The following is a 15,207-nucleotide window of genomic DNA, read 5'->3' on the forward strand; positions in this document are numbered from 1 at the left end:
AATGTTGAGCTTTAAGCCAACTTTTTCACTCTCCACTTTCACTTTCATCAAGAGGCTTTTGAGTTCCTCTTCACTTTCTGCCATAAGGATGGTGTCATCTGCATATCTGAGGTTATTGATATTTCTCCCAGCAATCTTGATTCCAGCTTGTGTTTCTTCCAGTCCAGCGTTTCTCATAATGTACTCTGCATATAAGTTAAATAAACAGGGTGACAATACACAGCCTTAACACTCCTTTACCTATTTGGAACCAGTCTGTTGTTCCATGTCCAGTTCTAACTGTTCCTTCCTGACCTGCATACAAATTTCTCAAGAGGCAGGTCAGGTGGTCTGGTATTCCTATCTCTTTCAGAATTTTCCACAGTTTATTGTGATCAATTCAGGAAACATTATTTGTTTCCTAAAGGCTGTACATCCAATTCAGCTGTGCTTGTGGAGGGTAGGGGAGGGTGTTCCCCACACCACAAACTCATTGTCCTACAATCCAACTCAACTTTGACATTATCTATCCAGAGATAGCATCAGCCTCCACAGGTTAAGGGCTTAGTTCTATTAACATAAGACCGTCTTTCTCCCCCCTCCCCCACCACCTCGGATGCCAACCACAGATCCAGGTTATCACCTATGCTTCTGACCCATTGGCTATAGATTGGACATTTCTAAAATCCCCTTCTTAGGTTTGTTTAGGAGAAGGCAATGGCACCCCACTCCAGTACTCTTGCCTAGAAAATCCCATGGATGGAGAAGCCTGGTAGGCTGCAGTCCATGGGGTCGCTAAGAGTCGGATATGACTGAGCGACTTCCCTTTCACTTTTCACTTTCATGCATTGGAGAAGGAAATGGCAACCCACTCCAGTGTTCTTGCCTGGAGAATCCCAGGGACGGGGGAGCCTCGTGGGCTTCCGTCTATGGGGTCGCACAGAGTCGGACACGACTGAAGCGAATTAGCAGCAGCAGCAGCAGGTTTGTTTAACTTGCTAGAGCAGCTCACAGAAACATTTTTCTTACCAGATTCCCAGTTTATTATGAAAGGATATAACTCAGTAACAAGCAGATAGAAAAGGTGCATAGGTCAAAATATGGGGAGAGGAAAAGGAGCTTCCATGCCCCATCTGAAAAATCTACTCTCCTTGCATAGTCACATGTTCTTCAATTTGGAAGCTCTCCAGATCCTCTCCTTTAGGTTTTTATGGAGGCTTCAGTACATAGGCATTCCTGAGACTTCCCTGGTGGCTCAGACGGTAACGCGTCTGCCTATAGTGTGGGAGACCTGGGTTCGATCCCTGGGTCAGGAAATCCTCTGGAGAAGGAAATGGCAACCCACTCCAGTACTCTTGCCTGGAAAATCCCATGGATGGAGAGCAGTAGTAGGCTACAGTACATGGGGTCGCAAAGAGTCAGACACGACTGAGCGACTTCACTTCTTCAGTACATAGGCATGACTGATTGAATCATTGCCTTGAGGTGATTGAACTCTATCTCCAGCCCCTCTTCCCTTCCAAGAGTTAAGGGGGTAGAGGGGGACAGGACTGAAAGTTCCTACTTTCCTTTAACAAGGATGCTTTCCTGACAATAAGCAACCCCCTCCTGCACCTGCAATCTTTAGGGGATTTCCCCAAATCACCTCTTTTCACATAAACTCAGTTGTGATTTAAATGTGCTTGTCAAAAATAACAAGGCATTCATTTCACTTTTATGGCTCTGAAGTAATTTCAGGAAATGAAGAAAAGAGACCAACTATAATAACAAAAGTTGTTCCCATTGCTTTTATCATTTGGGAAATTCCAAGAGTTTCTGGAGCTCTGTGCCAGAAATGGGAATGAAGACTAAATACATATTTTCTTATTATAAATCACAATATCACACTTTCTAAGTTCCTTTCCTCTGCTAAATTCTTTGATGCCAACTTTCACTAACAAATGTTTCTCCCTTTTTAAAAAGTAGATTTTATATGTCCCCCAAAATTTTCAAAAAGCATCTATCTTTTCTTGACTGATAGATATTAATTTGTAGAAACACAAATTTTATTAGACCTAATTGGTTAATACGCACCTATGAACATGGAATGCAGAGGATGTAGCTAGGGCAGCCATTTAGTAAACCAATTTGAGTAGTTAGTTGTTTGTAGAAGAGTGTTAGATGCACCTGAGAATACTTGTTTACTAAGAGCTCTTCATTCAGCTCAAAAAGGCATCATTTTTCAACTATCATCACCAAATACTGTTCACTGATAAAACAGCTATTTCAAATGCATTCTCTATTTTCAGAGAGGAAATTGACGCTTATGACTGGAAGTTCTACTCCAGAAGCCCTTGTTTTAGGAATGATGGCCTAAAATTGACAAGGGCTGTAGAAGTGTGAAATAAAATATAGTAAATTTCAATTGGTCTATTAATTAAAAGCAATTAAAAAAACACTTTATCTGTACAGTGGTGATTTATCTTTGTTTCATTAATACTAAGAAAATGTCTAAAATGCTAAAAAAAAAATTCTGTTGGTATTGTACTTTGAAACACTCTTTTCCTTACCGAGTAACACTTTTCAACAAAATAAAATGTGTTCCTTATTATGATATTTGTAGTAGGGACATTACAAACATAATGAACTAGGACGTGCTAATTTCAGGTTTTGTTTCAAGTTTAATGCCTCTTTTAATATGTAAAGCTATAAGCCTTACAATTGCAAATATTCAAATAATAGCTTTTCTATCAAGAGAACTAGTTCAGAAATTCCTTCCTAACCACTAATCTTCTTTAACTATGGAAAAAAGACTTAATTTGACCCAATTTTAATGTAACCTGAATATTATACACTGATTCTTCATTATATATTAACTATTTTCTTCTCATTTGTCTTATTGACATAATGTATTTCATGTAATATGTACCTTCAATGTTAATATTTTAATATTTAATTTTTTACTTCTTAGGCATTAGCTATGGGAATGATGACAGAATACTACCATTATATCTTTACCACACTGGTAAGTAATTTTTGAAAAATATAAACATAATATTCTAAAGTTTCTTATAATGAATTTCAGGCTGAAAAATGGGTTTTGAGTGGGAAGAAGTAATATAATGGCAGCACTTTTATAGTTAGAATTTATTTTATTTTGATAAAACCCAAGAGGAATTATCATCACAGATAACTAATGATTCTTGGTGGGAAGCTGATGATTTTAAAATAATATAATTTCAGATATCAATTCAAAATAATGTGTCTTATTTTTATATTGCTTAGAAGACTTTCAGGACATCATGGATTTTAAGATTAGTTTGCTGAGAAATCAATGTTTTAGAAAAGCATAAATTCTTATGTTGTTAGCTCTATTGACTTAACAAAAATCACATTTATTTAAGCTGCTCCTTTAGTAGATTAAATTTCTACTTTGTTTTTGCATATGTTAAGTTGGATTTTTTAAGTATATATGAGCTAATTTGCACATAGCAAATTGAATATTACCTTTATCTTTTGTCTTTAATACTCACTACACAGTTTTTTCTTATTATGCATGCAAACCTGACTTTTGGTTTTTATCAAACCTACTTACTCTTAGCTCTATTTCTTACCAACACGTTACCTGGTTTTCCATTCACTGTGAAACTGGTGTCTGTCTCTGTCCCTAGTTCTCTCCTGCCCGCCTCCCAGTACGAGAGTATTCCAAGTTTGGGCCTGTATCTTATTTTCTTTTATCTTCTTCAATTATTTTTTTCAAAAGTGGTATGTTTTTATAGATTTAATCATTACCTTTGTTCAGCTGAGATCTAAATGCCCATCTGTAACATTCCCGAATTGTTGTATATTGCTGCATTGCAGAGCATTCCTAATTGTTGTGGCTTTAATATAATTTCAAGTTATTTAAACCTTAATGCATTGTCCTCTCAATTGACTCATCTTCTGAATTCTCAAAACTTCTATTATCTTTGACTCCTGTATCCGCAACAAATTCTACTGATTTTTCCTCTGTAGTGTCTCTCAGTTCAGTTCAGTTCAGCCACTCGGTCATGTTAGACTCTTTGCTACCCCATGGGCTGCAGCATGCCAGGCTTAGGGTAATGTCGCTAGTATGCATCTTCTTCTTGCAATCACCAATATCACCAATGCTCTTTCATTGTTAACTCAAAAGTTTTCCAGTTGATCTTCTTGCTTTTAGGAGTCTTAAATTTATCAGAACAAATTATTAAAATTTAGTTGATCACAGTAGCTTCTTATAAAAACAATTCTTCTCCAATAAAGATGCTTCACACAGTAGGTTGTATTTTACCGGTAAATACTAAGGTTAACTCTGCTGTATCTCTTTATTACTTCTTACCAGGTGGCTTTTTGCAGCCCATGGGAAACTTAGTCATGGGCTGATGGAGAATGAGTAGGAGCCTTCACTTGTCAGCAAATTATATTTCAATGCTTTGCAACTCAGTTATACCATAATCATAAGATTTTGGGAAATCAAAAGTATCTCTTAAAAAGGAAAAAAAAATGGGTAAAAAAAAAACTAGTATATATAGAACTCATTAGCTTATAATTGAAGGCCTTTTATAGTTTGAATCTAACCTAACTTCCCTACTTTCTTTTGTTGCTGTTCTCCTTTATGAATTCTCTTATGGACAAAAATGGTTTAGTCTCCTGAGTAACTTTTATATTTTCTAATTTTTGTGTCTCTACTGACATTTGGTCTCCTTTTGCCTATCAAAAGCATGGCCATTCTTTAATGGCAGCTCAGATCCCATCTGCTCTATGAAGCTGTTCCTGACTATAAAAATTGATTGAAAATCATTTGTCTTGCTTCTGACTGCTTGCACTTGTGCTCTTTTGTCCCTTAGCATATATTGCATTGCTGTGTGTGTGTCTATATATATAGCCATACATATAGCCGTATATATAGCCAAAGAGAGAGAGACTCTCCTTGGCTAGACTGCAAACTTTGAATATTAAAAACCTGAAAGTTCCTTATTTTTTTCACAGCACACAGCAGAACTCAGGCTAGTGTCAGCTTCTCTTCAGTGAATTTAGTTCCTATATCTAGTCTAGGGTTTCCTTTGTGGCTCAGCTGGTAAAGAATCCACCCGCAATGTGGAAGACCAGGGTTGGGAAGATCCCCTGGAGAAGGGAAAGACTACCAACTGCAGTATTCTGGCCTGAAGACTTCTGTGGACTGTATAGTCTATGGGATTGCAAAGAGTCAGATACAACTGAGCAACTTTCACTTCACTTAACTTCATCTAGTCTGTACAGTTGTCTGGATCTAAGGCAAGCTATGCCCAGCCCAGGCCTGATGGCATTGATCTTGCCCTGCCTAATTCTCAGTGGTTCTCATTATTGATATTGTTGTCCTCAATATCTAAGGATGACTAATGCTAACTCAAAGAGGGCAGAAGTCCCACATCTTGAATGTTCTCCCAGTACATCTGACTGCCCTGACAGCTTTAACCTTCTATCTCCTGGGGAACCCAAAGGGCAGATCCAGAGCATTCACTGTATAGAGAGTGGAAAGGGCAACCACAATCTAAAGGGTTATTTGTAGGGCAGTTGCTGAGTAGAGTGGAACTATCAGAGTTCTCTAACCGATAAGCCCAGTTTTGGTGCCTTTTTTCCCTCAGCTTTGATATAATAAGCTAGAAGCCATATATCATAACTTATTTCTTAAAAATAAAAGGCAAGGCAAATAACACAAAAATGACAATCATCAAAGAAGCAAGTTATGGAAATACACTTATAGTCAGTTCAGTTCAGTTAAGTTACTCAGTCGTGTCCGACTCTTTGCAACCCCATGAACTGCAGCACACCAAGCCTCACTGTCCATCACAAACTCCCAGAGTCCACCCAAACCCATGTCCATTGAGTCGGTGATGCCATCCAACCATCTCATCCTCTGTCGTCCCTTTCTCCTCCTGCCCTCAATCTTTCCCAGCAGCAGGGTCTTTTCAAATGCATCAGGTGGCCAAAGTATTGGAGTTTCAGATTCAAAATCAGCCCTACCAATGAACACCCAGGACTGATCTCCTTTAGGATGGACTGGTTCGATCTCCTTGCAGTCCAAGGGATTCTCAAGAGTCTTCTCCAACACCATAGTTCAAAAGCCTCAATTCTTCGGCATTCAGCTTTCTTTATAGTCCAACTCACACATCTATACATGACCACAGGAAAACCATAGCCTTGACTAGACAGACCTTTGTTGACACAGTAATGTCTGCTTTTTAATGTGCTATCTAGGTTGGTCATAACTTTCCTTCCAAGGAGTAGGCGTCTTTTAATTTCATGGCTGCAATCACCATCTGCAGTGATTTTGGACCCCAGAAAAATAAAGTCAGCCACTGTTTCCACTGTTTCCCCATCTATTTGCCATGAAGTGATGGGACCAGATGCCATGATCTTAGTTTTCTGAATGTTGAGCTTTAAGCCAACTTTTTCACTCTCCACTTTCACTTTCATCAAAAGGCTCTTTAGTTCTTCTTCACTTTCTGCCATAAGGGTGTTGTCATCTGCATATTTGAGGTCATTGACATTTCTCCTGGCAATCTTGATTCCAGCTTGTGCTTCCTTCAGCCCAGAGTTTCTCATGATGGTACTCTGCATACTTATAGTCAGTTAAATGCAAAACACAAATGCATAAAATTTAAGGGCAAGCTATCCCTAACATAGAGAAGAAAGCTTATGCAAACTTTATAGAAAGTTTGTAGAAAAGCCTATTGTTCCATTAATGGAATTGGAATAATATATATATATGTACATGTTTAAGTAGAGTGTATATATATATGCACATTGACAAAACATGACAATAAGTGTATTTAAATCTTGGTGATTTGTGACATTAAACATCATTTGAAGCACTGTGGTGTTAACTATCCTAAGGGGAGCAAGAATATATGATTATTTCAATTATACTTGCCTATGAATATTTTCTCTTGATATTAACACAATGAAATTTTTCTTTTAGGACCTCTTTGCTCTTGATGTGGAACCCTATCGATACAGTGGTGTTAACATGACAGGGTTCAGAATATTAAATACAGAAAATACACAAGTCTCCTCCATCATTGAAAAGTGGTCCATGGAACGGTTGCAGGCACCTCCGAAACCCGATTCAGGTTTGCTGGATGGATTTATGACGGTATGAATACCCACTTTAAAGATAAGTTTGTGTAATTCAAAGTAATATTACATAAATTATGAATCCTCTGGATCCAAACTTTGTTTTGGTTATCAGTGTTAAAGGCATGCTATCAGAAGCACAGTTGCAAATAATTCTATTAACAAAAATTATCTTAATCTATTTTACATGGTAATTTAGACTTTTATCCATGTATCTCAAAAAGCATTACAACTACTGTTAAAATACTACAATGTAAGGGATTTCTCTAGTTAGTTAGTGCCATATATAGGATAAATTAGAGACTTGAAAAGAAGATATTAACCTGAAAGTTATCCTCTAATCTTAACTACCAATATACAATTACTCTTCACCATGTTGATTTCTGATATCTGATGTCATATAAATGACAAAATTTTCCCCTGAACTTACTGTTTAAGTTTCCAGATTAACCAGTAATCACACTTGTTATTTTCAAGTCTTAGTTTTAAACCTAAAATCTACATTAATGCATAAACCATAAAAGGATACATTCTTACATAACTTTAGTTGCTTATACCAGTTCTGCCAATGAAAATCTAATGCAATATAGGTACATAATTTCAAATTTTCTTATAGCTATGTTAAAAAGCATACACAAAAGATGAATTTCAATATTATTAATTTATTTTATTTAACCCATTATACCAAAAAATGTCATTGTTTATACAGTCAATATAAAATTATGAGTGAGATATTTTACATTTGAAAGTTGGTTTGTACTTGGCACTTTATGTGTTAGTTCTGACTAGTCACACTTCAGGTTCTCAATAGCCAAATGTAGCTACTGGCTATCTTATAGGACCAAGTAATTTTATACTGTACTATTTAACAAATTCTAAATGTCTGATAAATTCTCATTAATCTATTTTCTTTAGACAAAGTTACCGCTGTAATTTAGAAAATGGCTCAGTACTTTGGCAATATTTGTATTTCCTAGGTCATTAAAAAGTGTCTTTCTAAATGGAAACTTTGTAAGCAGAAACATCCTCTATCCTGATGTGTGGAAAAGCCTTTTCTATTATAGTTGCAATGTTCCCATTAATTGTTTCAATGGGGCTTCAAAGTATGTTTTTAATGTTGTAGCAAAATAAGGGAAAATTTGTTATTTCTTTTCCCTTTGAAGAAGATTTAGTAGTACAAACTGAGTTTCTTCACAGAGACTGTGAAAATAAATAAAATAAACTACTAGAATTTGAAAATGTCTTATATCCACATTAATTAAAAAAAAAAACTTATGAAGAGAATTCTACTCCTTTGTATAAAAATAGGTGATTGACTAGTTCTAGTATTTGGTTTTATCTTAAGTTATATTTGAGAGACTTTATTGGGAGGAAAATACATAACCTAAAAATGAAGGTATTTTTCCTCTGAAGTACATCCAGATTAAAAATAAAATGCAACTAAGAATTAATTACAAATATTATAGTTTATCCCCAGTTTTAAGATGGTGAATCAAACTTTTGGCACCTAATAGACAATGTTACTTTTAAAAATTAAAATATATACTACCTTTTATATTATTTTAATCATGTATATATTTTTCCATATATGCTTTCTAACTCCTTTTACCTTTCTTTAATTTCAAGATGGATTTTGTTATTCATTATTCAAAACGTTGTTGAATGGTTTTAGGTAAAGTATATTAATAAGTATCATGACAGTCTTAACACTTTCATACTTTAAGACTTCCACTGATGTGTCCAAGAATTAGTGTCCTTTTTTATATATATCAGAATCACAAAAATTATCCAGCCTTACTTTTGTACTCTCTGTATTTCTGTATGATTCCTGTATGGTGCTACATGTCATCCCCTGAAAATTCAAATAACTTAAGTAGACTATTGAAAGAAGATAAATTCAAAGGAAGGTAAATTAATTTCTTGTCTAGAAAGGTAAGGGCTCTCAGAGAGAATTGATTTTCATAAAATGGATCAAAAAGACAAGAGTGTTAGGATGAATGCAGTTTGGGTTTTTTCTTTCTAGTCCATTCCTCAGTTCTGCCCTTCTTCTGTACTGACAAGTAATTTAGTGGGAATGGAAAAGTGATAGAACAAAAATGCATTGATGAGAAAATGATTAGCCTATTTATTGAAAATTCTGGGCATTTTATATAATCCATAGATATTGACATCTTCAGAAGAATTTTTAATGCCAACACTCTCTTCTTTGTTGTAGTCATGAAATAACTTTTCAAATAGATCTTAAATAAGAAAAAAAAAGAAAGTATAAGAGATAATTGCCTCTTTATTTATATATTTTTATTTGAGTTTCTGGAAAATATGTTTCATCAGAAGGCTTAAAGGAGAACATTTTTTAAATGAATGACTGAAGATAAATTTCCCTATGTGAGCATTTTCTGGAAATTTTTTACCTAAAAATGTCTGCCAGCTATTTATGTTTTTATATTTATAAATAGAGCATGGAACACAAAGTATTTTGGAAATAAACATAAAATTTGCTATCAAAATAAAGACCTTTTAAAATGGATGCAGACTGATGACTTTTTTTTTTTTGCAATTTTCCTTTTGGAAAATTGACATTATCTTTTAAAATATTTTCATTATATAGTATTGTATAATATAAAAGATTATATGTAAGATATTTTATTATATGAAATTAATTAATTATAAATAGTGCAGGCTTATTAAAAAAAACAGTATGATATCTGTATAAAAATGTTGGTATATTTATACCTTGTATGAGTATTCTCTTTCTTTTCCATTTAAGTTTATATTGTAAGCATTGTCCTAGTTATTAAAGGAAAAGAAATTAATAAGCTATTTGCTCTGTGAACAGAGTAAGGAAATTAAGAGGATTCTAGTTAGAAAAGAGAAGAATTATAGCCTAGCATTGTAAAGTTGGCAACATTCCCTTTAGTCAGTTCATGAGATCTCAGTGTTTATATATCCCTTGTTCTTCTTTTCCCCCCTATGGTCCCATTAAGAAATAGATTATCAGCAAAATCCCTAGAGTTGGAGCAAGACCTATTATTATCAGTATCATAGTCATTTGTCACTATGTAAGATCACAGTGCTTAGACTTTCACTTTCTTTATATTTGAGCTATAAAAAGGAACAATGAATGAGATTCATAAGAATTTTTCTGGTTGACTTAGCACCTTAACTGACCCCTGGGCTAAGTGTTTATCTGCTAAGTGACTTGAATACAAGACTATTTCTCCCATAGTTGTAGTTCCTTCTTCAATGGTCTGGGACATCTTGTTAAAGGTATTAATGTTAGTAGTAGCTCAGTAGAACTTTATCTTTATTTGGTATAAACCCAATCAGGAAACCAAGTCACATAGTACATCCAAGCCTGATCTCATCAGGAAGGAAGGAAGCCCAACCCTCTTCCTTCACACAGATAAGAGTTTTGTTTTTAACTCCCATCACCTTTCTTCCACTCTTCCCCATGCCCACAAACTGCCAGCCAGGTAGTGCTTTAAGGATCTTCCCTAAAGGACATGGCTACCAACTCCTTGGAGAAACCAATGGACAGAGGGGCCTGGCAGACTACAGTCCATGGAGTTGCAAAGAGTCAGACGCAGTTGAGCAACTAACACAGACATGAACCCACATCCTAAAACCCTTTCTCTACTGCTCATCCTTTATTAATTATTTTACATATCCATCCCCTTGGGAGTGGGAAAGTCCCCTTCAGTGAACATTATCACTGTCCTTTACCCCATAATCAAATGGCATTTCACCCCATCTTCTGACCAGATGTCTATTTTCCCAGGCACAATTACCATAGGGTGGGAATTCACTTTTTTGAACTCATCAGAGTTTGGCAATGGTTACATTCACCATTGATTTATTGAGTTTCCAGCAATCTTAGGTTAAGATAATAAAATCTAGTACAAACACCTCAAGGTAAATTTTAAATTCAGCTATATCCTGGAACTCCTTCCCAGTGCTCCCAATATGCCATGCATCTTTTTTTTGTTTCTTAATTAGAGGATAATTACTTTACAATACTGTGATGGTTTCTGCCATACATCAGCATGAATTGGCATTAGGTATACATATGTCCCCTCCCTCGTGAATACGCCATGAATCTTAATAATTAACAAACCTGTAATCCAGGTAGCTTACAAATACCATTTTTAATGTTGATATATAATACTACATGTGTTCCTTGACAAGGTTGCAACACATACATTATTATTGCAACACATATCAATAATGACTGTTGATTGGCTTTGTCATTCAAATTACTATAGGGAGGTTATTGATTTTGGAAATTGAAACTCTAAGATATTTGCTTCTTCATTTTCTTTCTCTTCTCTTCACATCCATCCAACAATCAAACACTGTCAAATTTATTGTATCAATATCTTTCTTAACTGTATTCTCTTTCCACCCCTGGAGCTATGCCTTGATTAAGGACCCTGTGGTCTCTCCCTTAGCTGTTGGAGTCGTCTCCTCACTGAATTCCACTCCTAACATCTCTCCTACACTTACCTTTGTCCTAGTGTGATCTTACCAAAACATTACCTGTGACTCCTTGTCATTTGCTAGGTGAAATTTTGGCTCATTTGCCAAGCCTTCAAGGCCTTCCATGATCTGGCTTCTGCTATTTGTCCAGCCTCATATTTGCCTACTCTCTGTTCTTCCATCCCACCATCTCACCCTGGCTGAATCAGCAGTGCTGATACACCTCCTTATTTTAATACAGAATATCCTCATCATCTGAACCACTTACCCCTGTTTGAATGTCTGGTGTATTCCTCCTCACGCTGTAATCTTCAGGACTTAGGTAGCATTTTCTATGGATTTACTCTGAGTCCTCTAGATATTTCAAGCATGTGCACCTTTACTTATGCATTTGATACACAACTTCATGTTAAAATTTAACTCTGGGACTTCCGTTTGTTTTCATGCCCCTTTCTCAATAGATTGTAGGCTATTTCAAGGCCAGAATTAGGTTTTGTCTGTCATTCTTGAAGGCCCTAGACTAAGTTCAGTAACCAGTGCAAAGCAGGAGCTCATCATGAGGGATGACTGCGTGCCTGAATAAATGTGTGGCTTAATTTGTTTTAATCATGCTGCATGTGTATTCTAATCATTTCCCCAAATGTGTTCTGGAGAGCTTTTTTTAATCTACCTACTAGTATTTTATTATCAAGATATACAATCACTTAGAAAATCCAATTAGGCTAGTCTCAATTATTTGTTAGAATAATACCTGAAAAGACAAAAAATTAGAAGTGCTTTTGATTAAATAGTGAAAATTTAGTGAGTTAGAGTAGTTCCCATTCTCTTTTACAAAAGAAGGGAGGATATTTAGAAGGGAGGTGAGTCTTTATGTATTTAAATTCCAGTGTCCTCCTAATTAAACATTATTTCTTTATAAAAACAGACCATGATCCATAAACTGTTATTTCTTTCATCATTTGATTTACTTAAAACACAATGACCTGCATATACCTCCACAGCAGGGAGTTAGCTCATGAAATAAGGGGGCACAAGTGATCACTCTGTTACTGTACAAAGATTTACCTTTAGAAAAGTCAATGAAAATAGTACTGCAGAGAAATAAAGAATGAACGGCAAGCTGTCATTTGTTGCTAGAATTACAATCTGCCTTAGCTGCTGTCTGCTTGTCTTAATTAGCTGTAGCTACTTTATTTGATTCAGTTGAAATGAGAATAAATACAGGACTTTGCCAGACAATGGGTCAAACTAACTTGCCATTTTTTAATCAATAAAGACATTTTCAAAAGGGTGGTTTTATTTCATATGCCACTACAATATCAAAAGTATAAAAAGTAACACAATAGTGAATTAATTATCCTTTCTTTGATCAGCTTTATTCATGAGTATGTTGTACACAATACTCTGGATTTTATACCAGGACCTCAGGGTGGTAATGAAGTCAGTACTTCAGTTTCCTCAAAGAACTTAGGGAACTGACAAAATCAAAAGACTGTGGATGTCTTACTGATCGCATCTCGTATCTTTATCAGTACAAAAATCATATTCCAACTTTAATTTTTAATTTCAAACCATATTTCTTTAGTTGTTCTAGTTCCTAAATTCTCTTTCAAGTTCTTGTTAAAATCCCTTGTTTTCCACACTATTTTGTGACAGCAAGGACAAATATATATATTTACCAGGGACTTTAGATAACTTCTTAGCATTTTGCTGAAAATGTGTAACATTTCACAAAGTTTATTTGCATAACTGATATTTTCACTCTGGTCTTTACCACAGAAGAAATGTTTTGTGGTCTGTATTATAAATGAATATGGCAGAAAATATTTCCATAAGATGTTTCAGGGTATGTAATGAAGTCATAAGCATAACACATTTACATTTGTATATGACTGATTTAATGAATAATAAAAGGACATGAGTATGTGGCATGAATAAGAGAATGGTCTGGTATTTCTTCACTTTATATACCTATTAATCTTCCTTTATATACTAAGCTGCAAGTTGAATCTGAATATAAATAATTGAGATGACTTGGCAACCTCCATTTTCCATTAACATGGAAGATCCCATTTAATTGCCTTTGTTCACTGGCACATTAAATAATCAGCATTTATATACAGCTGATAGAGAGATGAAGTTTCCATTTTAAGTAACTGTTTTTTACATGAAAGATGGCAGTAATGCACTTCCTTCATAGTTGTGTTATTTTTTAGGTCAATTTTAAAACCTTCCACTTGGAAAAAGTAAGATTGAATCAAAAGACTTGCTATCCTGAAAATCAAAATTTATCTTCAAAGCATTGATCTGAGATCACGTACTACAAACTTGTAAAGGATTAATAGACTTCTGTTCACAGTTTTCCTCAGCTCTTTATTGTATATTTAATAGCTACATAGTTACTTATGTATGTAAATAATCACAGAGGGTATGAGGAAGTGTATTTAAACAAAAGTCTGTGTTGTTCAGAATGAGGGTCCCTCAAGTGATAGTCAATGACAAGAATACCTAGAGAAGATGATGGCCAATTTTCTGACAAGAGGGCAAAGTTCAACATTCCAGAGTCTGGAAATTGCAACATTCTGAGATTTATGACTTCACATTTGTACTGATCATCAGGATAGAATTGAAGCAATGAATGTAACCTTGAAATTAAGAAAAAAAAAAAACAAACAAACAAAGAACAAGAACTTCCAAGCAGATCTTAGAGGTAACGACTCATCCAATTTGGGAAAGCAAATATAGTGCCCACTACAAAGGGAATGTGCGTGCATGCTCAGCTGCTCAGCTGTGTCCAACTCTTTATGACCCTATAGACTGTAGTACACCAGGCTCCTCTGTCCATGGGATTCTTTAGGTAAGAATACTGGAGTGGGTAGCCATTCCTTTTTCCACAGGATCTTCCTGACCCAAAGACTTAACCCACATCTCCTGCATCTCCTGAATTGCAGGCAGGTTCTTTATCCACTGAGCCACCTGGGAAGCCAACAAAGGGAGGTTCATGACATTGTACAGGAGACAGGGATCAAGACCATCCCCATGGAAAAGAAATGCAAAAAAGCAAAATGGCTGTCTGGGGAGGCCTTACAAAGAGCTGTGAAAAGAAGAGAAGTGAAAAGCAAAGGAGAAAAGGAAAGATATAAGCATCTGAATGCAGAGTTCCAAAGAATAACAAGAAGAAATAAGAAAGCCTTCCTCAGCGATCAATGCAAAGAAATAGAGGAAAACAACAGAATGGGAAAGACTAGAGATCTCTTCAAGAGAAATAGAGATACCAAGGGAACATTTCATGCAAAGATGGGCTCGATAAAGGACAAAAAAGGTATGGACCTAACAGAAACAGAAGATATCAAGAAGAGGTGGCAAGAATACACAGAAGAACTGTACAAAAAAGATCTTCAAGACCCAGATAATCATGATGGTGTGCTCACTGACCTAGAGCAAGACATCCTGGAATGTGAAGTCAAGTGGGCCTTAGAAAGCATCACTACGAACAAAGCTAGTGGAGGTGATGGAATTCCAGTTGAACTATTTCAAATCCTGAACGATGATGCTGTGAAAGTGCTGCACTCATATGCCAGCAAATTTGGAAAACTCAGCAGTGGCCACAGGACTGGAAAAGGTCAGTTTTCATTCCGA

General features: G+C 35.6%; 1 protein-coding gene across 2 annotated transcripts in view; it reads left to right on the top strand.

Moving 5' to 3' along the window:
* Positions 1-15,207, top strand: part of GRIK2 (glutamate receptor, ionotropic, kainate 2) — a 737,896-nt gene that overhangs the window by 347,055 nt on the left and 375,634 nt on the right. For both annotated transcript variants that reach the window (XM_010841260.1, XM_010841261.1), the window contains exons 5-6: positions 2,930-2,983; positions 6,938-7,111. In XM_010841260.1, the coding sequence (XP_010839562.1) occupies positions 2,930-2,983; positions 6,938-7,111 (228 nt within the window). The remainder of the gene's footprint in view (positions 1-2,929; positions 2,984-6,937; positions 7,112-15,207) is intronic.

This window comes from Bison bison, unplaced genomic scaffold, assembly GCF_000754665.1.
Source record: "Bison bison bison isolate TAMUID 2011002044 unplaced genomic scaffold, Bison_UMD1.0 scf7180017864159, whole genome shotgun sequence".
NCBI classification, from domain to species: Eukaryota; Metazoa; Chordata; class Mammalia; order Artiodactyla; family Bovidae; genus Bison; species Bison bison.